The sequence below is a fragment of the Typopeltis vanoorti genome, chromosome 15 (assembly GCF_054136105.1).
Source record: "Typopeltis vanoorti isolate ZY-2024b chromosome 15, IOZ_Tvanoo_1.0, whole genome shotgun sequence".
Classification (NCBI taxonomy): Eukaryota; Metazoa; Arthropoda; class Arachnida; order Uropygi; family Thelyphonidae; genus Typopeltis; species Typopeltis vanoorti.
Window position 1 is genome coordinate 12,876,232 of NC_143563.1, and position 25,535 is coordinate 12,901,766.

General features: G+C 37.2%; 1 protein-coding gene across 1 annotated transcript in view; it reads left to right on the forward strand.

The window, feature by feature from the left end:
• Window positions 1-25,535, forward strand: part of LOC150098392 (cAMP and cAMP-inhibited cGMP 3',5'-cyclic phosphodiesterase 10A-like) — a 534,534-nt gene that overhangs the window by 338,557 nt on the left and 170,442 nt on the right. Inside the window, exon 14 of the mRNA XM_090405194.1 lies at window positions 18,323-18,453. Coding sequence (XP_090261320.1) covers window positions 18,323-18,453 — 131 coding nt within the window. The remainder of the gene's footprint in view (window positions 1-18,322; window positions 18,454-25,535) is intronic.

Genomic DNA, 25,535 nt, shown 5'->3' on the forward strand with positions numbered 1-25,535 from the left:
GCTTTGAAACAGTCTCCCCCACAATGTTTTTCCCACTGAGTGCAACCTCCCACTCTTTAAAAAACATATTGACAGGCTACAATTCTCCTTAGTCACGTACCCACACATGACACCATAGTATTATAGGTCTTGTGATCTTTCATGTGTGGGGGTCATCATTAAAAAAAAAAAAAAAAAAACTCCAGGAATCAAGCTCATTGAAGGAGAGCTGTGGATGCAATCCCTTGATCCCTCCTTAAAAAAATATTCACTGATAACACATAATATCCACTGACAACCTATTCCATTTATTCACTACATCCAAATTAAAAAAAAAAAGATCCTGGACCTCAATTTCTTCCTGCCCACACCCTTGTATGGCTTTCAGGAATGACCCTGAGTTCTTTCCCACCTGTTATGAGTTGCAAAATTTTTTATATATCTGTAAGAACCTCTTACCAAGTTGTATATTTCTCTCATATCATCTTTCTTCTGCTTCTAACTCTCAAATTACACTCCTTCATATGCAAAGTTCTACAAGCCAGATATGATTTTGGTTAGCCTACTCGATCTTTTACACTGTTTCCTTCCTCATCTCAGTGGAACCTTGAACCCAGGTGACCATATCTGAGCACAATAGTCCAGGTGTGGTCTTATCAAAGTCCTGTAAAGTCAGAAATAACCTCCTTATCACTACCAAGTTAGTGTTCTTTTCAACATTGATAAGATTAGGAGAATGGAAGAGATATATGCAAGGCAAATCAGAGTAGGAGAGAGAGAGAGAGAGAATTTAGGGAGTATGAGTGAGAGGTATGGGGGTGCTAGAAGAGGAGAAAATGGAAACAGTAGAAGAGATGGAATGAGAGAGGTATGGGGATGCTAGCAGACAAGAGGATGGAAACAGTAGGAGAAACGGAATGAGAGAGAGATATGGAAGTGCTAGAAGAGGAGAGAATGGAAATGGTAGGAGAGATGGAATGAGAGAGAGACATATGGGAATGCTAGAAGACAAAAGGATGGAAACAGTAGTAGGAGAGACAGAATGAGAGAGGGATATGGAAGTGCTATAAGTGGAGAAAATGGAAACAGTAGGAGAGAGGGAATGAGAGAGATGTATGGGAGTGCTAGAAGAGGAGAGAATGGAAACAGTAGGAGAGAGAGGTATAGGAATGAAAGAAGAGGAGAGAATGGAAACAATAGGAGCAAGGGAATGGTAAGAGGTATAATGTATGGTGACTCAATGATCTGTGGTGTTCAAGATAGGATGCGTGAGGAGTGTTTGCCAGGAGGAACAATAGAAAGGGTGGCTATGGCAATTAAGAGAGGTGAAAGGGTGGATGAGATGATTGTGATGGTAGGAACGAATGACTTGAGTGGTAATGTAAGTCGGGCAGTGAGAGATATGAGATTTTTGCTTGAGACTGTATGGAAGAAGACAGAGAGAGGAAAAATAGTGTGCGTGTTGCCTAGGTATGATAATGACAAGCTGAGCAGAAGAACAGTAATATTGAATGACATAATAGCTAGAATGTGTGACAAGAGAGGACTGGTATATGTGGATGCTTGGAGTGTGTTTGAGGAAAGAGAGGAATTGTATGCGAGAGACCGCTTACATTTGAATGAGGAAGGACGTAGGCATCTGGAGAGATTGCTGTTCTGAACGAGTCAGTGTGTCCCAGGGAGGATGATAGCAGGGTTTGGCTTCTTGTGGGAATGGACACTTGGGAGAAGGGAGACGATGTCAGGTAGCACTGAGCCCAGTGGAGTCTAGAAGGGATAATGCTGGGTATAGAAACAATGGCATTTATATGCTTTATACTAATGCCAGGAGTATCCGGAATAAGGGAGAGGAATTGGTGGCGCAGATAGCATCAGCCTGGCCAAAAATTATTGCGATCACTGAGACGTGGTTGACAGGGGATATAACAACAGGAATAGAAGTCGCTGGGTATAGCATTTTTCGTCAGGATAGGAGGGGAAAGCGTGGTGGTGGGGTACTGCTTATGATAAGTGATGACCTATGTCCTCTAAGAGTGGAGGCTTTGGAAGGAAGTGAGACAAATGATTTTGAGAGCGTATGGTGTGAGGTAGAGGTAGGCAAGACAGGATATTTAGTGGGGTATTGCTACAGACCCAGGAGCACAGAGGATGGGGACCAGGAGATGTTTAGACAGCTAAGTTTGGCAAGTGCAAGAAGAATGATTGTTATGGGAGATTTTAACTACAGTAGTATAGATTGGAGAGAGGAAGATGCATGTAGCAATAGGGGAATGGAATTTCTAGAATTCTTGAGGGACAAATGTCTTAGGCAACATGTAACAGAGGGAACAAGAGGTTCGCAAGAGGTGGTGAAGGTAACACAGAGGATTGCTGCAATTATGAGAAGGACAACACTGACCTGCAGAGATAAGAGGGTTATCATTCCGTTGTATAAGTCTCTGATCAGACCACACTTGGACTATTGTTCTCAGATTTGGTCCCCAGGATTTGAAGGGGATAAATTAACTGTGGAAAGGATACAAAGATGGTTTCAGGACTGTACAAGGATAGTTATGAGGATCGGCTGAGGGAATGTGGACTGCAGAGTTTGGTGGATAGAAGAAGGAGAGGTGATATGATTAAGACTTTTAAACTGTTGAGAGGTGGTTACAGGGTTGACACTGGGGAGTTCTTTCGCTTGGTTGAACAGCGGGAAGGAGTGACGACAAGAAGCCATCCCTTGAAGTTATGAAATGAAACTGTGAGCAAGAGGGTAAGGAGTGGTTTCTTTGCCTGGAGGGTGGTTGAGCCGTGGAATGCATTGCCTGATGGCGTGGTGGGAGCGAGAACGGTCAATGAGTTTAAAGAGTGGTATGATAGATTTTGAGTTTCTTGGGGGGGACCTCCCTTCGATGAGTCTTGACAGACTTTATGTTCTTAGGAAGGACCTCCCACGATGAGTCTTTTGACTCCATGGAGGCCTAAATAATAATAATAATAATTGTAGTTATCTGATATGATGTCTTCACCACCTCTAAACTTTATTCACTATCCATTATTATCTTCAGGTCTTTAGCTTCATCAACCCTTTCAGAAAATTCTCATTAACCTGGCGTTAGTAAGGTAGGGTGTCACAGACCCAAAGATTTTAAAATCACTATAACTTTTTAACAACGCGTGGCAGTGAATCATGCCTCAGTATAGCTTCCTCTCCCATAACCTGCTACGCAATGCCATAGATGACAGGCTGTTGCACGCAAGCAAGTTTAGTGTGCAGAGGAGTAAAGTTCTGTAAAATTACAGGACACTTAATATGTAATCTAATATTGATTAAAAAGATATGGATTTCTATAATACATTATATTATTTGGTTGGGTCTGTGGGACCCCACCTTACCACTTTTTTTACATTTTCCCACCTCACCAGCACCAGGTTAATATAATTTATACTCTATATGCACTATCTTCAATCCAAAATGCATAATCTTGCACTTAGTAATATTGAACTGACACGTATTAATATTTGCCCATTGAATCCATCTGCTCAGATCAGCTTATAAGGATTATGTATCTGAAATGTTATTATCACCTGACTCAACTTAGCATCACCTACATATAATAGAATGTTTCCTTCCAGACTAACTCTATTGTCATTAATATACAAGTTAAACAGGAGTGGTCCATGCACATAATCCTGTAGCACAACATTGGTAATCCTAATTCTCTGAGATTCAGCACCTCCATACATCATTTTTTTGACAGCTATCAGATAAACATGCTCCAATCCATGCTGGCATACAAACCTCTATTACATATCCATTCCTCTGAATCTGTATATAATAACCATCTGTGTTGAATTCTGTCAGATGCCTTGGTATAGTGTATCCATTTCACTTATCTAACTGTGCTGTTACTCTATTGTAAAATGTGAGTAGATTGTTAAAAACAAGACCTACTATTTATTGTCAACAAAATCTGAAAATAAGCTAAACATTGAACCATTTTCCACTGGGATGAAAAGGATGATCCTTGAGGAACACAATTAATTATTGTCATGATTCAAATAAACATCTGTTTACTTTGCCATGTGACAGCCATCTAATATCTATGTGTGTTAAAAGAGTTATGTGCCCACTCTCCATTTGTTTATATTAAGAAGATAACAGTCTGGAATTTGTTGGCTTCAATTTTATAAAGTTCAGTGTTTTGACAACATCAGCAGGGGCATGTTCAAACATTCATCTCAGCACTAGATCTTGTCTGTGAATACTGCAAAGTATTTTTGTTTGTGTCTTTATCTATGTATGTGTCTATGTCTATGGTAAAAAAAAAAAAAAAAAAAAAAAAAAAAAAAGCAAGGTGAGAATCTGGATGAGATGATAGTGATGGTCAGTAAACCGAGGGGTAGTACGAATTGTGTGACAAAATATTTGAGGTCACTGTTAGAAATTCTGCATAAGAAAAGTATGAGAAGGAAGATAGTGAGCTTATTGCCCAGGTAAGGATAACAACAAAAACAACAGTGAATGAGGAGGAGAACAGCAACAATAAATAACATGATAGCAAGAATGTGTCAAAAGAGAGGTCTGGAATATTATTTATATTATTATTATTATTATTAACATTTAACTTCCATGGAATCAGAGACTCATTGTGGAAGGCACACACTATTGCACAAAATGCTCATCCAACTGTGTGTGTGTGTGTGTGTGTGTGTGTGTGTGCAATGCATTCCATTCACAAACCACTCCATGCAAAGGCAAAGAACTTGTCACTTCTCTGCTCACACCCTCCTTATACAGTTTCCAGCAATGGCTTCTTGTTCTAACCCCCCCTCTCCCATTCTATGATATGAAAACTCTCTTCCGTGTTAACCTGATAACAACCCCTGACTAGCTTATATGTCTCAATCATGTCCCCCCCCCCTTCCTCCTATTCACGGGGCTCTGCAACTCACATTCTCTCAATCTATCCTCATATTTCACATTCCAAAGAGCACACTGACCAGCTTTGTGAATTTTTCTCTGGAACCTTTCCAACATATCCTCATAACCATGAAAAACCTGCTGAACAAATCTGTGCACAATAATCCATATGAAGCCTGATCAAGGCCTTATACAATGGCATCATAACCTCTCTATTTCTGCATGTCAGGGTCCTCTCTGACATTGCACAAGTTGAGAAGATGTCACATCGGATAATGACAATGATACATCTTCACAACTTGTGCAATGTGGCCCCTAAATTTCAGGGCCTTGTCCACCATTATTCCTAAATCTCTCATCTCCTCTACTTCCTTAAATGTTTCCCCCTATACTTTTCATCTCATCATTGCTTACCAAATCTTGAAACTTTACACTTTGCAATGTTGAACTGATAGTTCCACTTACCTACCCATTCATGCAATAAGTTCAACTCCTATTGTAAGGCCATAAATCTGCTTCACTCTGCATCGCTCTCCCTAGTTTTGTGACATGCAGCTGTTTGCATCATCTGCAAACAGCTGCATGTCAATAGTTAAACCCATCCCAGTATCATTAACATACAAATTAAACAACAATGGTACAAAAATTGACCCTTGCAGTACACCACTAGTGACCTTTCTCTTTTGGAATGCTGCACCCCCATATACAACCTTCTGATACCTATCTGACAGCCAGTCACTGATCCAAATCAGAAGTCTGTTATCCAATCTCATTTTTTCAGTTTATTTAACAGCTTGTCGTGTAGCAGGCTATCAAAAGATTTTGAAAAATCAAAGTACACCACTGTATATGGATCGCCCATGCCCAAGGTATTTGTCATCTTGTTATAGTACATACATAAGTTACAATACTGCTGTCATCAACCCATTTCTGTATCGTAATTCTCACCAGTATCTCCTTCACCTCAACTCCAAATATACAGACTGGCCTATAATTTGAAGCTATAGCCTTATCATCACCTTTATGCAGTGGAGCAATTTTACCTTCCTTCCACTCCCTGGAACCTGTGGCATTGCAAGACTTTTATTAAACAGGCATGTCAGTGCTCTGTTACTGCCAATTCAATGGAATGTTCCATTAAGATGCGTCATGATATAACATCAAATTCTCAATTTATTTCCTCAAATAGCTCCTGCTCACTAACAATTAAGCCATTCTCTACTATGTCTCTACACTGAAATTCTTCATGATTCCATCCTGATCAGGATGAGACACCCTTATAAATGGAGTGTCTTCTGCATCAGTTGCCATTCTACCACTTTTATGCATTAACATCATCTTACCATGATCATTCTTCCATCCTTCCTTATACTTGTCAGATATCTAAAAATCTCTCTAGGGTTTTTCTTTACCTGATTTGCCAATTTCTACTCATACTTTACTTTTGTTTTCCTTACTAGCTGAGTCATTCTCCTGGCTTGTCTTAATATTCTTCATGTAACTGATTATTACCATTATTAATCTTTTACTTTCTTCAAAGTATCTTCTTTTTCCAGATTTCATGAGTAAGCTCTACATTTATTCATTTTATACCTACTCTATTCAGCCTTTTGACCTTCAGAATTCATTCTGTGAAGTATTCTGAAGCTGTTATTTATTTCTATGTCATTTCCCATGTAGAATTTATTTCCATACTGCTCAACTCCCCATTCCATGTTATAGCTCCAAGCTGTCTCCTAAGCTTGTCATAATTACCAGTCTTATAATTCCACATATATCCTTTCCTCACAAAAGTCACCATATGATTAGCTACAACACAGGTGATCACTTCATGATCACCTTCACCAACTGGAGGAAGTGTGAAACCACTTTCACAATTACATCCTGTGATGAAATGATCAGATCTAGAACCTTCGATCCTCGCATGCCCTTCTTTACGTGCTGCCTGAGACAGTTATCTCTGGAATCTCAAGAAATTCATTTTCCTTATTCCCAAATGCTATCTGTTCGTTCCAATTTATACTACCATAATTAAAATCACCCATAATAATTACTCTTCTTTTGTTCACTAATCCAAGTTGTTTATACATTTCTTCATCATCCCTCCACATTCCCAGGCTTATAACAACATCCAACTAAATATGCCTTCCTCTCAACCTCCATGTTGCACCACACTGCCTCATACCCATGGTCGCTATTTCCCTATTTTGTGTCTACCTTATGTGGACTTAATTCCCCGGCTATCATCAGCAGCACTCTTCCACCATTCTTGCCCTTTCTATCCTAACAAAAAATACTGTATCTTTCCATTTCTATTCCAGTTAAGATATCATCTTCATTGAACCATGTTTCACTTATTCGAATGATTTTGGGGGCGAATAAACTCAATCACTGAAACTATTTCATCCCCCTTATTTCTGACTCCTCTGGCATTTAAACAAACATTGTATTTTATTTTTAGATCTATAACCAGTCCTATTCAAGTTGCGTGTTGGTTGCCCAATCACCTTTATCACTTCAGCGGTATTGAAGTAGTCTTCAATACTGCTCTCCTGATTTTTCCCTTCATCTCTTTCTTCTGATCTCTTGAACGCACCACACACTGTACTTCCCTCCAGCAACACTTTTTCCAGTACACTCATTAGTTGAGTTTGTTCACCCAAAAATTGTTGGAATAAGTAAGACAGTTAGATGAGGATGACATTGACAGGAATAGAGATGGACGGAAGGATGTGATGTATATCATGAAGTTGAAAAGAATAAAAAGGGAGGTGAAGTGCTGTTGATGATAGAAAACGAGTTATGTCCATAACAGTAGATATGCAAGAAGGAAATAGCCATGGTTTTGAGGTTATATATAGAACTATATAGAGGCAGTATATAGATAAATACTTAGATGTTGCTATAGACCTGGTAATGTGGATGATAGTGACCATGAAATGTATAATCAAAATAGCCAAGCAAATAAGAAGAGGGTGATCTTTATGGGTGATTTTAACTATGGCAATATAGACTGACATGATGAGATATCGACCAGAAGTAAAGAAAATGAGTTTCTCGAGTTTTTGAGGAACAACTACCTCAGGTAGTATGAACCAGAGAGCACACGAGGAGTGAAGGTCTTGGATTTGATCATCATCAGAGCATGTTGTTATAAATGGTGTGTCAAATCACCCTCCAATCATGAAATGATTACGTGGGTGGTTGCCAGCAGTGTGAGGACTTCTGTCAAGAAAGGTTATATGTCGAACTACAAGGCTCGTGATTATGAGAAGCTCAGAAAACAGCTTGCAGCTATAGCATGGATTGAGGAGTTGGGTTGAAAGGAAATCAATGCTGTTTGGGTGATATTCAAAAATGATCTAGTAGAATCAGTATGTAAATATATTCCAAGGATCAGAAGGTTAAGTAAGGTATGTGTGAAATGGATGAACGATGAGATTAAGCATGCAATACAGAGAAAGAAGGCATTATGCAGGCAATGTAAGATGAGTGGTAATAATCAGTTCTGTGAGGATTAAAAAGAACAGGCAAAGAGGGTGACTCAGTTGGTAAGGGTAGCAAAAGTGCAGTATGGATGACAGTTAGCTAATGAAGTGAAAAGAAAATCTGGAGCTCTTTCAATATGTAGCCAACAATAAAAAAGGAATGATTATGGAAGGATCACGCTGATCAGAGAAAATGATATATGAACTACTGCTGAAATATTTAATGAGCAGTTCATAAAGATCGTCTATCCTTATGAATGTGACATCATGAAGAGTGTTTGAGAGCAGTGGATGATGAGGAGGATAGACTGTCAGTGAGAAAGAAGTAAATGGGGAATTAAGCAAAACCTGATATTAATAATTCTTTCTTTTAAGGTTACATGGCAATCAACATTCATATTTATAAATTTAGGGACACAAAAACACGTGTTGAACAGATTATTTTATTAATAAAATAAAACTTGACGTTTCGACCCCTGTATCGAGGTCATCATCGGAAGGATACAAGTGTATAAGGAACCAAGCTACATGCTCTAGCCCTGTATACTGGTAAACTAAATCTACATAGTTAATTAATCCTTTCCCCTAGCCTGACCTCTAGTGATAAAAAAATAAAATAAAATAAAATAAATAAATGACTAAAAAAAAATTATTATTAAAAAAATAATAAAATAAATAAATAAATAAATGCAACTACAATAAACTGCTAAAGTCCTCATGTATTAATATTCTTCTGGATTTGTGCAGTTCTGATTGTTATAATATGATTTCTTTCAGTTGCTGTTGAATGTTACAAACACTTCACCAGGTTGTCTTCTTGTAGTGGGATTTTTCTATGGCTAGTTTAGGTTGTTATACAGGTTATAGATGGGTCCTCCACATTCTTGAAATGGTTACGCCATCATTTTTGTTGAGATTTGGGTAGTGTTTGAGCATTTCACATGACTCTTTAAATTTTCTCTCAAACCAGGTTTTGGCACAGTGTAGGGACTTTGTATTTTTCCAATAAATTCTGTGGTATGTTTTGAGTGCGTAGTCAGAAAGGCCAGTTTTTCCAAAATGGAGGTATTAAACACATTAAATACACACACTACACACTCCAAACATACCACAGAATTGATTGGAAAAATACCAAGTCCCTACACTGCACCAAAAAACAAGGACTTCAGGTTAAAACAAGGACCCCGTTGTTTTCGCTGGGGTCCTTGTTTGAAGTGGAGGAATTTTTTGAGGCTTTAGAAAAAGCAACTGACACAGTGAAAAAGGAAAAGTTGATCCTTGTTGGGAATCTAAATAGCAGAGTAGAAAATGATTGTCAGACATGCAAGAATATTTGGGGAAAATTTGGAGAAAAGAGCAAAGCTAATAATAATGGCAAATACCTGTTGGATTTCTGCTCAGGACATGAACTGGTTATTACTAACACCATGTTCCAACATAAAAATGTGCACAAATTCACATGGAGAGAAGAGGCAAGGAATAAGAAAAGTCTCATTGACTATGTTATTGTTGATAGTGATGTTTTCTCCCTGCAGGACACCAGAGTGTATAGAGGATTTGAAATTGGAAGTGGTCACTATTTAGTCTTGAGCAAGATAAAATTGAATTTCATATTGAAAAGAATAACATGTAAGAAAGTTTTAAAGTGAATAAAAGTTGAGCAGCTCTCAGATGTAAACTGTAGACTAAAATACAGAAATATTATTGAAAAGAAAATGAAAGAGTTTGAGAACAGGAATCAAACCTTGGAGATTCAGTGGCAAACTCTGAAGGAAACATTGATTGATTCTGCCAGAGAGGCATGTGGTGAGGTTGTGTGCAAAGATAAAAAAATCAGAACTCCCTGGTGGACACACGAAGTCAAAGAGGCAGTGAAGGAAAAGAAGAAAGCATATCAAAAGTTCCTGGCAAATAAGTCAGCTTTTACTCTTACAGAATACAGAGACAAATGTAAGAAAGCTAAACAGTGTGTCAAACTAGCTAAACAAAAGTAATGGGAGGATTTAGCAAGAACAAAGAAAATAAATATCAAGAAGGTGGCAAAATATTCTGGAGGTTGTTGAAGAAGCTTTATCATATCTAACTCCTTTTACAGAGAGTGCTGTAAAAGGAGTTAGAGATGATAAAGGTGACATGAAAACGGTAGAAAAAGATATCCTTGAAGTATGGAGTAATTACTTTGAAAAACTGCTAAATGAAACAAGCAGTAATGACCACACAGTGATAAAAAACACCGACCAAGCATGCAGTCAGGAATACATATCCATACTTGAAGTAGAAAAAGCCATGAAAGGCTTGAAATGTGGAAAGACAGCAGGAGTAGATGATATTCGACCAGAAATGCTTAAGTATGGTGGTATAAACATCTTACAGTGGCTGCACTGCATAGTTCAGAAGGCATGGCCAGATTGACGAATTCCTGATGATTGGCATAGAGCTCTCATGGTACTCATATATAAAAAGGGAAATAAAACTGAATGTGAGAATTACAGAGGTATTTTCCCTAATGAGTGTTCCTGTAAAATTTATGCTAGTATACTTGAGAAATGGTTGAGAAGAATTGTGGAAGAAAAGCTTGGTGAAGAACAAGCTGAATTCAGGCCATATAGAGGCTGTTAGGATCAGATCTTCACTTTACGACAAATAGTCGAGAAATCATGTGAATATAACAAAGATCTGTATTTAAGTTTTGTCGATCTGGAAAAGGCATATGACAAGGTGCCAAGAGAGAAGCTATTCAATATGCTATAGTTATATGGTGTCATTGGGACATTATATCAAGCAATACTTAGTTTTTATTTGAGTTGTAAATCAGCAGTTAAGATTGAAGGAAGTACAGGAAGATTTTAATGTTAAATCTGGTGTGAGACAAGGATGTACATTATCCCCTCTGTTATTCATTATCTATATGGATCATATTGTGAAGGAAAGTGGTATTAAACATGATATCAAAATTAGAGATGTTAATGTCAGCTCTTTGTTTTATGCAGACGATGTTATACTTCTAAATAAACCCCCTACAAGTTTGCAAGATTCCCTGACTAAATTGAATAACTGTTGTAATAGATATGGTATGAAGGTCAGCAATAAAAAGACAAAGACGATGAAAATAGGCAGAATCGTTGAAAATGTCAGCTGCATTTGTGAATAAAGAACCTGTGGAACAAGTAAAACATTTCAGCTACTTAGGCACGATTTTTAGTGAAGATGGTAATTTAAATATGGAAATAGACAACAGAATCAACAAAGGTATGGTAGGAAGTCAATTGAATAAACTCATATGGAATAAGAGAGAAATTAGTCAGAACACTAAATTAACTGTATACAAGACTGTATACAAGTTATTAATGGTGTTCAAACCAGTTTTAACTTATGGATCTGAGAGCTGGGTCAGAAGTAAAACACTTGACCAAATACTAGAGACCGCAGATATGAGAGTCCTGAGAAAGATTATCGGCATGAACAGATGGCATCAATGGCAATATCATATTAAAAATGAGGATATTAGGTAAGAACTTGACATTGTCAGCATCCAGGAAAGCGTTAGCAGAGCTAATCTCAGGTGGTATGGTGACTTCAACAGAATGGGTGAGGAAAGATTAGCAAAGCAAGTGTTCTCTGTCAGGTTGGCAGGAAAACGACCCAGAGGAAGACCAAGATATAGGTGGATTGATACGGTACAAAGTGCCTTAGATGATAGAAATATAAGATCTGATAATGTTGGAGTCTTGACAAGTAACAGACTGATTTGGAGGAAAATTGTAGACAGGAAGTTAGTAATGATGTAAATTTTTCATGTAGTACTATCATATCCTATACACCTCTTGAGGGTACATGGCAGGAATTTGATGATGATGATGATAACATAATGAGAATGTGCAACAGGATGTTGATGTGGCAGGGAGGAGGGAAGCACATGCATGTCAGTATTATCACACTGTTCGGTGACCTGACAGACAAACACCTCTAAATGTTGCTGGTGCTATGCCATGCTACCATGTTGGATTTGAATGTTATACAGTATTATGTTTTCAAAGTGGATTCATAGTATTTTTAATACTTTAAAAATCATGATGAACAGTTGGTTGAAGAATGGAAGCATAAAAAACAATGGTGAAATATAAGTTAATGAGGAGCATGAAAATGAATACTGAAGCAGAAATATAGGGAAGATTGCATTAAATAGAAATGGTTTTTCATTTTTTGAAAATGAGGATTATACATGCCCACAATGTGTTTTTTCATTATCATTATTTGACACCTCCAGGAAGTCCAAAGACTCATCAAGGGAGGGCACCTGCTCTACATCTGCTTCCACCACTCATTCACTAATTATCCACCAACTGACCGCAACTACCTCAACGGCATCTACCACCGACCACCACCACTACTAGTTTTCCCACAATCACAAACATCCATGCCCACAGCGGGATTTGAACCTGCAGCCTTTTGTCTGGAGAGCGGATATGCTAACCACTTGGCCAGCCAGGCCGATAAAATCAAATTTTGATTTTGATGTTACTTGCAGAAAAGTGAAAATGCAAGAACTCAAAACTTTGAATATTGAGTCACATATACACTACTCAGAAATCAAAACAATGAAGAAGAAAAAAACACATGAATCATCATACTTAGCAAGAGATGAAATAGCAAAAGCTGAGGAAAAAGAACATACTATTGCAGAAAATTTGATTTTCCTGTGTAAAAGTTATCTTCAGGTGTGTGGTTGGTAACAATTAGGTTAAGAAATTGGACATGATGCACTTTTGTAATTTTATTTATTCTTATGGCGAAGCGAATGGAATGCAGCTATAATGTCTAGCCCAGAAAGTCAATCCATGTCCTCATCCATCACTTCATGGATGTCTTGGAGGTTACCATGAAATTGGCACCTTGGCAGTCGTTCACAATATGAGTGATCATCTGGGCTATGGGGGAACAGTCACAATAAGAGTGGTCTGACAGTTTATAATTGTGTAGTAGATAGCCACATCTGCCCTGATTTGTTCTGATCCTGTTGGCAGATGACCAAATCTTCCTATGAAAAGCAAAACCAGGCTGCAGTGCATAGGGATCTTCAACCAGGAAGTCATTTGTTGGGAGAGTGTTGGACCAGTGTTCTCTTCACATGTCAGATGCAAAAGTGTCCCTTTTTGCAATAATAGTGTCTTGTAGAAATTGCAAAAACCCTAAATATTGAATATTGAATTGTGTACGTCACTCACAAATAAAGACAATGAAAAGCATTTGAGATATTGTACTTAGTAAACCATGGAAGCAAATGCTGAGGAAGCACACACACTATTGCAGAAAATTTAGGGTTTTGTCAAAAGTTGTCGTCGGGTGAATCTTTAACTATTTGAAGAAGAAATTGGATCCAAGTTCACTTTTGCTCTTGGGGCAACTTCTTGAAGATGTTTCTTCATAATTGCCCAGAAATTCTCAGGGTTTAAATATGGTAAGTTTTCCGGTCAAGGAATTACATTGATTTGCCTTTCTTTGAGCCATCTAGTAGTGGTCTTGGAAGTGTGAAAAGAAGCTGAATCTTGCTGAAAAAGGAAATGACCATCGTAGAGGTTCGGTGTAGTGGTTGAGACAGCTGTAGGTGTCCTCCCACGATGAGTCTTCAGACCCCTTGGAGGTGTCACAAATAATAATAATAATAATAATAATAATAATAAATCTTCCGATGCCGGTAACATGAAGTGCTCAAGAATTTCTTAGTACACTTTGGAATTGATTCTTTTGTACACAATATGCAGCCTACCTGGATCCTTTGTGGTCATACAAGCCCATACTATGACAGAGGTTACAAATTTCACCGAACGTTTCATGCATTCTTTATCAAATGCTTCTTGCTTGAGATGCCAAACACATATACCTTGATGACATACTTCATCACTAAAAAGTACCTTTTTCCAGTCCTCTTGATCCCACAACAGTAACAGTCTTTGCTTACACCATCACACTCTAGCTGCCTTTTGCTTGGAAGTCATAAGTGGCTTTGTCTTAGGCACATGTGATTTAAAACCCTATTTGTGAAGTCGTCTTAATGTCAGAGATTTTTTAGACACATTCACACCTATTTCTTTCCATCTCCTGTGATAATACCTTACACTTTATAAGCGGTTTTTTCTTCACGATATTCTTCAATCTCCTCTCATCTCTTGATGTAGTTATTACCTTTTGACCGCTATTGTAGTGATTATTATGAAAACTCCTGTTATTTGAATACTGTCTCAATACTTGTGCTTGCTTGAGAACATTTCAATTCCTTAGCTATAAGGAATTGAAATGTTCTCTGTTGAGTTTGGCCTTCTTTGTGTAGAGACACCATATGAAACTTCTTAGCTTCCAATATGTGACTCATTCAGCCCACATTTAGTAGGTAATTAACTGAAATCCATGTGCAAATGATTCCTCACACATGAGTCAGTCCTGCAGCTACTGAAATATATGCTATTTCTATGCTCTCCTCAAAATCGATTGGTAAAATTTGGAATATTCCAATATTTTGAACCATGATAAAAATTATTCTAATTTTGTGAATGTTTTCAAATAAAAGTTTTCTTATAATTTATATTACATTTTTATGTGTTTACATGGTTATACATTCTATAAAGCATGTAGATTTAGATGATGCTAATTCATATGTTGTTGTAATAATTATTTTCTATGCAATAAATTAGAATTGCAAATCATTCAACACATTTTCTTTGATCATACTAATTTTTTGATGCAGAGGTGTATTCAAGATCTCTAAGGATTCACAAGACTCATCAGAGTAGGCCACTTTAGACAACTCAGTGTCATATCACTCTTTAAACCACTTCCCATATGCACATTCACTACTGTAACAGGCAATGAATTTTATGGTCCAACCACTTATCACTCTTCTATTTGCAACCTCCTTTCACAACTTCCAGGGAGTCTCTTGTCCTTGTCCCTTCTCCTTGTTCTACTACATAAAAAATTTCCCCGAGTGTCGATTCTGTAAATATCTCTCAGTAATAATGCTGATGACCATATCAGCATTATTAGTAATAATGCTGATATGGTCATCCTTCAGGAGAATTTGAATAAGCTGAATAATAAGCAAATGAATTGGGATATCAGTGGATACTCTATTAGTGGAACTGTTCTAGAGACAGTAGATGAGCAAGGGATCATGGAATGATAATCTATAAAAGTTTGAAGTTTAGGAGACATATTACACAGGTGATGATGGTAACCCAGAGGATTGTTGCAATAAGGAGACTGGCAGAGATAAGAGAATGATGATTTCTTTGTATAAAGCTGTGATCAGACCACATCTGGATTATCTGGATTTTACCTCTCAACAGTCACCACTTCACCCTATATCCACCAAATGTTGTAGTTTGCATGCACTCTGTCTATACTCATAACGAACATTATGCAGTCCTCGTGTCTAATTTGTTATTCAATTCTGTATTCCCTGCAAGATTAATTTATTTTATTCACGCAGGGGATACAGAATTGTATATGTGTGTATATATGCTTATATGTGTGCTTATATAAGCACATATATCAGCACAATAATCCAGATGTGGTCTGATCACAGCTTTATACAAAGAAATCATCATTCTCTTATCTCTGCCAGTCTCCTTATTGCAACAATCCTCTGGGTTGCCATCATCACCTGTGTAATATGTCCCCTAAACTTCAAACTTTTATAGATTATCATTCCGTGATCCCTTGCTCATCCACTGTCTCTAGAACAGTTCCACTAACAGAGTATCCACTGATATCCCAATTCATTTGCCTACTATTCAGCTTATTCAAATTCTCCTGAAGGATGACCATATCAGCATTATTAGTAATAATGCTGATATGGTCATCAGCATTATTAGTAAACTAATAATAATAAACAATACATTGATATATAATTGGCATAAAGATTACACAGCAAAAGCCCCAGTAACAAATCCTATGAAATCCGCTGACCTTCCTTTTCCTTGATACTCCTGCCCTGTATATAACTCTCTGATAACCATGAAGCAGCCAATTTACTAACTGCTATCTAATTCTATGTATTGACTTAAATATCAGCTAATCATGTATCACCCTATTCAAATGCCTTTGCAAAATCCCCCCCCCCCCAAAAGTAAGTATATGCCTTTCTCTCTCATCAGTCGATCTCATTTCTTTATTATAAAAGCCAAGCAAATAATTGAAACAAGAGCACTCTTTAATAGATATATGCCAGCCTGCACAGATAGTATTACCCTCATCTGGCCAATTTTGAATATGATCTCTCACTAATTTCTCCAAAATCTTTAAAACAGAAGAAATATAAACTGGTCTCTTAACAACTCCAATCTGCCGCTACTCTCATGAAACAGCACTTCTTATCCTCCTTCATTGCCTCGGGCACTTTTCATAGTAGCTAGACTCTCATTCATTAGTTAGATCAATAGATCTGTCAGTTCAACCCTTCAATCCTTCCTATCCCTTCAGGAATAAACTCTGCTTTTATGGGATGTAATACCCCATCAAACTGATCATTAAACAATTCCACTGCTGTCATCTGCATTAGTCACCTATCATATTACTATCCAAACATGAACATTCATCGACAGTCATTTCTCTCCCTGATGGCCACATAATAAAAAAATTCCTTAGGATTTTCTTTAGATTACAGTTCCAGTCACATTTGTGGCTAATGTCTTATATTCTTCATGCAAATGCTGTCCACCTCTCTCTCTCATTATACTTTTTCCATAATTATACTTTTTCCATATAATTTTTCATCTATACTTCCTATTTGATTTCATTAGTCACTTGCTTTACACCAAATTGTGTTATTTTATTCTCTTGAGGCATGCAATTTGCCATTACTGTTGATAAATATTTTTTCACCAGATCTTATGAACTATTATTATTATCATCCCAAGATTCCCATGGAGTCAAAGACTCATTGCTGGAGGTCCTTTTGTCATACACACAGCTTATCATACTCTAAGGCAATGGATTCTAATCAATCAATCACAGCGCTCATGTAAAAGCCTGCTTCTCATTCATTGCTTTCATTCTCCTTATATAGCTTCCAGGGTTGACTTCTTCTTTTCCCACCATTTCATGAAAAATCTCTTCAATGTAAATTCTATAACAATCCCCCACCCCTTACCAATTTATGTCTCTACCATATCAACTCTCTTTCTCCTATCCACTAGACTCTGTAAATTGATCTTCTCAATCTTTCTTCATCCTCAACATTCCAGAGACCAGAAACTACCTTAGTCAATAGCCTCTGGATCCCTCCCAGCATCTCTTCATCCTTTAGAAAACCAAGTGACCAAATCTGTGCTTTACTGTTCTTTACTTCTACAAGTAAATTTTGGTAATCATGTGGAGTTTTCTCCACATGACTGCCAGAATTTACTTGTAGAATTCATTGTCTTGTCTTCACAACTTTGGCAATGTGTCCTCTAAATTTTAGATCCTTATCCACCATCACCCCAAGTTCTCTTATTTTCTCCACCTCTAACAACATCTCATCAAGTGTAAACTCTACATCCTATCTTTGTTTTCCAAATTTTAAAACCTTACATTTTGCAACATTGAACTGGTATCACCACTCCTGTGCCCATTCACTCAATTTATTTAAGTCCTCTTTGTAAGGCCACAGCATCTGCTCTACTCCTCATAGTTCTTTCTAAATTTGGATCATCTGCAAGCAACTGAATACCCCCATTCAAATCTAACCCAATATCATTAACATACTGGTCAAACTGCAATGGTGCTAAAACATACCCCTGAGGAACACCACTTGTGACTTTTCCCTTATTCCCTATTTTGATTAGTAGAGATTTGAAAATAATGATTATTTCATACTGTTATTTTTAAATAATAATACTCAGTATCAAAACATGAAGTAAAAAAAAAAAAGATGGAGATTTTCTATTTCTAATTTTCTGCATTTATTTTGCAGGAGTTTTGAAAAAATAAGTAGGTGTAAACCCAGAAATGCAATCTGTGTTCCTGTGTATGTATTAGATGATAAACTTCTAGGTGTAATACAAGTGATGGATAAGCTTGGGACCCTTTCTTTTAAAAGTACAGGTATGTTGTTACTTGTCATCTCTTAATAATCAGAAAAAAGACTTAGCTATCATTTTGCATTCATTTTATTTTTTATTTTCTCTTTTCTAACAACTTATGCATTTTATGTTTATTAAATAACTTAAGGAATTTACAACTTACAAAGGATATAAATTAAATTAAACTTTAATCTATATTTTCCAATATTTTCCAATATATTGCCATCTTCACAGGAACTTAAAATAAAGACACGCACACGCAGGCACTACACACAGTAAATGAGGACGAAGCAGGAAGCTATTGTTTCTCTGAAAAGTCCTGATGGTGCCCCTAGCGGGCTATGTAGGTATTCTTGGCCGTTGGGCTGAAGGTCTTCTGATGTAAGTCTCCCAAATTTGGGGCAGTCTCATGCAACTAAATTTGTTGAAGTTTGGCATGTTTCTTAGGGCTGAGGCTGATTCCATGAATAGCCTTTCAAATTTGAATTTACTATGGTGTATTACCGTGGCTTTCATCCACCATATTCTGTGGCGTGTATCCAGAGCATGGTCTGCAAGACCAGATTGGCTGTACTGGTGAAACCAGATGTAGTCCTTGTGTTCTGAAATTCTGATATTCACTGTCCTGCCTGTTTGGCCAAAATAGGACAGCTTACAGCTTCAAGGGACCTGGTATACACCAGGTACGTCTAGGGGAAGTGGTTGGTCTTTAGTGGAGCGGATAAGGGATGCCAATTTTCTATATGGTCTGTAACATGAGGTCAAGTCATGTTTTTTTAGGATTTTGGTAATTTTTTCTGAGGTGCCTCGGATGTAGGGAATAGTGATGGATTTAAAGTAATCCTTGTTGTGAAGGGGGAGGGGGGGGTTGTGGTTTACTGGTTTCAATATTTTTTGGATTTTTTTGGGGGGGGGTAGCCATTGACAGAGAAAGTGTTGAGGATGTGGTTAGGGCATTGTCATTTGAACAGAAAAGTTTAGCCCTGTTGTGTAGTGTCTTAATAACTCCATATTGTTGTGAGGAGGGGTGGTGGGATTGTTGATGAATGTATCTGCCTGTATGGGTGGATTTTCTATAAACTGAGAAAACCAACGTTCCTTCACACTGGCGGGTGACTAGTGTGTCTAAGAACGGGAGGCTGTTATTTTTCTCTTTTTCCAGGGTGAACTTGATTCTGGGATGTTGGTTGTTTAAGTGTGTTAGGAAGGAGAGGAGTATATCAGAGCTATGTGGCCAAATAGCGAACACATCATCAATGTTCATGACTTATTTTTCACGGTATTAACAACACCACAAACACTTTTATCAACAAGGATGTTTTATTAACGCTAATATTTCGCTGATTTTCAACTCGGCATCATCAGAGCACAACACACATGTAAACGCGACAGTGAGTGAGTGAAACAATATAATTGCAGAAAGACAAAAGATCTAAAGTCCTATTTTTGGCACCCTCTAACGAAAAAAAAAAAAAAAAAGCAGCAGTTATCCAGGGGTTTTTCTTAGGATAACCGTCTCCCAAATTTTTGGCAAATTAATGCAACCATATTTGTTAAGGTTGGGAGAATTCTTCAAAGCTATTGCTGACTCAAAAAATAGTCTTTCAGATCTATAATGACTCCTAAATAGCACATTCGTTTTCCTCCATCTAATCTTGTGTGAAGGAGTGTCCAAAGCTTGGTCTGCCAGTCCCGACTTGCCATAGTAATAGTAGCGAATGTATCTTTCATGTTCTTCCAGGCGGATGTTCACTGATCTTCCTGTTTGCCCATAATAGGCCAAGTCACAGTCACATGGAACTTCATACACTCCTGGGTGTGCTAAAGGGTGAAGTTTATCCTTTGGTGAGCGGATCAGAGTTGCCAGCTTGACATGAGACTTGAAGGTGGTGCGAAGGCCATGTTTCACCAATACTTTGGCTATCTTTTCCGATGTACCTCTGATATAGGGAATAGAAATGGTCATGTTGTATTCTTGTGTATTAGGGGGGGGGGGCAGAGTAATGGGCCTATGTAGTATTTTTTCTATTTTGTAGGGGTTGTAGCCCTTGGCTAAGAACGTATGGCGCAGGTACTGGAGTTCAGTGGTCAGAGCTGTATCGTTAGAACAAATGGCTCTGGCTCTGTGTGTCAGTGTTTTTAAAATGCCGTACTGTTGGACTGGATGATGATGTGATTGTTTATGTAGGTATCTTCCTGTGTGTGTAGGCTTCCTGTAAATAGAAAAAGATAGTGATCCATCTGAAAGGCTGGTGACTAATGTGTCAAGAAATGGTAAACAGTTATTTGATTCTTTTTCTACTGTGAAGTGAATTTTGGGGTGTTGGCTGTTTAGGTAGGTGACAAAAGCATCCAAAGTGTCTTGTCCATGGGGCCAGATGGCAAACACATCATCTACATAGCGCAACCACACTAGTGGCTTGTATGTAGCTGTGGTAAGTACTTTGTTTTCAAAGTGTTCCATGTAAAAATTTGCTTTTTTTTTTTTTTTTTTTTTTTAAATTTGCTAACGGGGGGGGAGAGGGGGGAACCCATAGCATTTTTTTTTTTTTTTTTCGTTAGAGGGCGCCAAAAATAGGACTTTAGATCTTTTGTCTTTCTGCAATTATATTGTTTCACTCACTCACTGTCGCGTTTACATGTGTGTTGTGCTCTGATGATGCTTAGTTGAAAATCAGCGAAATATTAGCGTTAATAAAACATCCTTGTTGTTAAAGTGTTTGTGGTGTTGTTAATACCGTGAAAAATAAGTAATGAATAACCAGCAACGCCTAAGCTTATCTGTTAGATTACATCTTCAATGTAGCGAAGCCATATGGTTGGTTTTTGTGGGGCAGAGTTTAAGGCTTTCTCTTCAAAAGTCTCCATAAGAAGTTGGCCAAGGGTGGGGAGAGTGGTGAACCCATGGCTGTCCCCTCTATTTGTTTGTAGAATTTTCTTTGCCAAATGAAATAGCCTGAGTTCATTGTGAACTGAAATAGGGCTGAGATATTGGGAGGAAATTTAGCTTGAATTAGCTCTAAGGTTTCTTTGAGTGGACATTTGTGAATAAGGAAGAGACATCAGAACTGACCATTATGTCAGTATGTTGGAGTGTAAGGTTTTTCTATGCTGGCTTTGAAGTGGGCTGAGTTTTTTATGTGTGATGGTGTGTTGCCAGTATAGTGTATGAGCACTTTGGCCAAATGTTTAGCTAATTTGTATATGGGAGAATCAATGCCATCCACTATGGGACGTAATGGCACATTTTCTTTATGTATTTTTGAGAGTCCATATATACGGGGTATTGTTTGATCCTATTTCGTCTTAACCCATACTTTGGATCCGACATGCTGGTCACTACGATGCTCTTAAACAAAAAATAAGTTGATAGTTGATTTCTAATCCAAATATAGAGAAAATTTGTATTTATTGACTGCACCACTCTATATCTAAATTAGTCCAAGAATTGAAGTAAAACCAACTCTCAACTATTTCCCCTTAATATGTTATTATTATGTATACAGGCTGAGTTTATTTAACTTATATAATTCACCCGCTTTGGTTCGAATATTTTATGAATGGTGCAGTAAAAGAGATTCAGGCCAAATACAACTTTAGATCAACAAAACAAATATTTAATTTAGGCTTACAATTTATACACTTTAGTTTAAATCACTGAATAAGGTATTATAAACATTTTAGCTCATCTTGTAATACTATCTCATATATCTCAGGCAATGGTTAGTCTGTTGTCTGAAATACCTTCACAAAGTTCGTTTAACTATTTAATAAAGTTAAAAGTTTTAAAGTTCCTTAGTAATCAATTACTAATATCTCATACTTACTTAAATTCCAAATACAATAAAAGGGCAGTAACACTTCTTCACATGTATACACTCTTAAATCCATACTCCAGCTAATCTCCGCAATAATTACTGTTAATATAGGGATATTCTAGGAAGAAACACACACATATCTCCGCATAGGAATATCAATAGTTAGGTGATTCTTACTGGTAATCTTCCTTGTTCATCTACTTATATACGAACATTTCTTATAACTGTATGCACTTAAAACAATTAACAACACTCATTAAAACAAATCTTCTTAGTAATAACTGAATAAATTAATGGTCGCAATTCACATAGTTAAACGTTCTTGCTCAGATCAAAAGGCTTGTACAAAACATCTTTGACATCACTTGACCAATTTAGTATTCTACTAATAACTCTTGAACTAAGGTAACACACATTAATTCTTTAACTTGAAGTTTTTACACACAATTGCCTATTCTTCTGGCATTTTATTAATCTTTTAGGCACTATATCTCTTAACACAGCTATCGTTTAAATTCAACCTTGCTGCCTCTATTTATTCTCTTAGTTACTCCTGCTAAGCTTCAAGTTTCCATGTGTCCCTGAAAAGTCGGTCCTGAATTTAAATGCCACTAAAGTATAGCTCGTCATCCAGTTGTCACCTTGCTATCTTCCATTGCTTTATTTGTTGTTCTACAGCTTACTAGCTAACTCGCCCCTCAACTAGTAAACTTTAATTAGCTACTTGAGTGACTCACCGACTCGCTGTTATTGCACTCTGATTCCCCGAATCAATCTCCTCCGATTCCATCCGAATGAATCGTTTTCTCCGTTCTTCCCTTATATATCCCTTCTTCCCGCCGAAATTATTCTTGTGCTCTCTTCAACTAAAATCCTTTCCAGCCCTTCAATACTAATCTGTCACGCACTGTTCTAAACTCGTGCTAGCTATCTTACATACGTCTCCATGACAACCAAAACAAAATATAATAAAACTGAAGTATTGCACAATGTTATACCTCTACACAGGAATAAATAAAGAATATTTACACTTCAATTAATACGCAGTTAAAATGTTGGATACAAATTCTTACAATATTAACATAGCAATAAATAAAATAAACTTAATAATATTTTAATACAGAGTCTTTTCACTATCAATACATATCCTTGATTAAATAATTAAATATCAAATAAACTTAAAGATAGTTAAATGAATATTAATTTATAAACAAGTGATTTACATCATCATCATCATCATCATCATCATCATCAAATTCCTGCCATGTACCCTCAAGGGGTGTACAGGATATGACAGTACTACATGAAAAAATTACATCATTACTAACTTCCTATCTACAATTTTCCTCCAAATCAGTCTGTTACTTGTCAAGACTCCAACATTATCAGATCTTATATTTCTATCGTCTAAGGCACTTTGTACCGTATCAATCCACCTATATCTTGGTCTTCCTCTGGGTCGTTTTCCTGCCAACCTGGCAGAGAACACTTGTTTTGCTAATCTTTCCTCTCCCATTCTATTTAAGTGACCATACCATCTGAGATTAGCTCTGCTAACGCATTCCTGGATGCTGACAATGTCAAGTTCTTTCCTAATATCCTCATTTTTAATATGATATTGCCATTGATGCCATCTGTTCACGCCTCTAATCTTTCTCAGGACTCTGATATCTGCGGTCTCTAGTCTTTGGTCAAGTGTTTTACTTCTGACCCAGCTCTCAGATCCATAAGTTAAAATTGCTTTGAACACAGTCTTGTATACAGCTAATTTAGTGTTCCGACTAATTTCTTTCTTATTCCATATGAATTTATTCAATTGACTTCCCACGATACCAGCTTTGCTGATTCTGTTGTCTATTTCTATATTTAGTTTACCATCTTCAGTAAAAATTGTGCCTAAGTAGCTGAAATGTTTTACTTGTTCCACAGGTTCTCCATTCACAACACAGTTGACATTTTCAATGATTCTGCCTATTTTCATTGTCTTTGTCTTTTTATTGCTGACCTTCATACCATATCTATTACAACAGCTATTCAATTTAGTCAGAGAATCTTGCAGACTTGTAGCAGATTTATTTAGAAGTATAACATCATCCGCATAAAGCAAAGAGCTGACATTAACATCTCCAATTTTGATATCAGGTTTAATACCACATTTCTTCATAATGTGATCCATATAGATAATGAATAACAGAGGGGATAATGTACATCCTTGTCTCACACCAGATTTAACATTAAACCATCTTCCTGTACTTCCTTCAATTCTAACTGCTGACATAACTCAAATAAAGACTAAGTATTGCTTGATATAATGCTCCATTGACACCATATAACTGCAGCGTATTGAATAGCTTCTCTCTTGGCACCTTGTCATATGCCTTTTCCAAATCGACAAAACTTAAATACAGATCTTTGTTATATTCCCATGCTTTCTCGACTATTTGTCGTAAAGTGAAGATCTGATCCTGACAGCCTCTATTTGGCCTGAATCCAGCTTGTTCTTCACCAAGCTTTTCTTCCACAATTCTTCTCAACCGTTTCTCAAGTATACTTGCATAGATCTTGCCAGGAACACTCAGTAGGGAAATACCTCTGTAATTCTCACATTCAGTTTTATTTCCCTTTTTATATATGGGTACTATGAGAGCTCTACTCCAATCATCGGGAATTCGTCCCTCTGTCCAGGCTTTCTGAACTATGCAGTGCAGCCACTGTAAGACTCTTATACCACCATACTTCAGCATTTCTGGTCGAATATCATCTACTCCTGCTGCCTTTCCACATTTCAAGCCTTTGATGGCTTTTTCTACTTCAAGTATGGATATGTATTCCTGACTGCATTCCTGGTCAGTGTTTTTTATCACTGTGCTGTCATCACTGCTTGTTTCATTTAGCAGTTTTTCAAAGTAATTACTCCATACTTCAAGGATATCTTTTTCTCCTGTTTTCATTTCACCTTTATCATCTCTAATTCCTTTTACAGCACTCTTTCCTCCATTCCTAAGCTTCTTCAACAACCTCCAGAATATTTTGCCACCTTCTTGATATTTATTTTCTATATTCTTGCCAAAGTCCTCCCATGACTTTTGTTTAGCTAGTTTTACACACTGTTTAGCTTTCTTACATTTGTCTCTGTATTCTGTAAGAGTAAAAGCTGACTTATTTGCCAGGAACTTTTGATATGCTTTCTTCTTTTCCTTCACTGCCTCTTTGACTTCCTGTGTCCACCAGGGAGTTCTGATTTTTTTATCTTTGCACACAACCTCACCACATGCCTCTCTGGCAG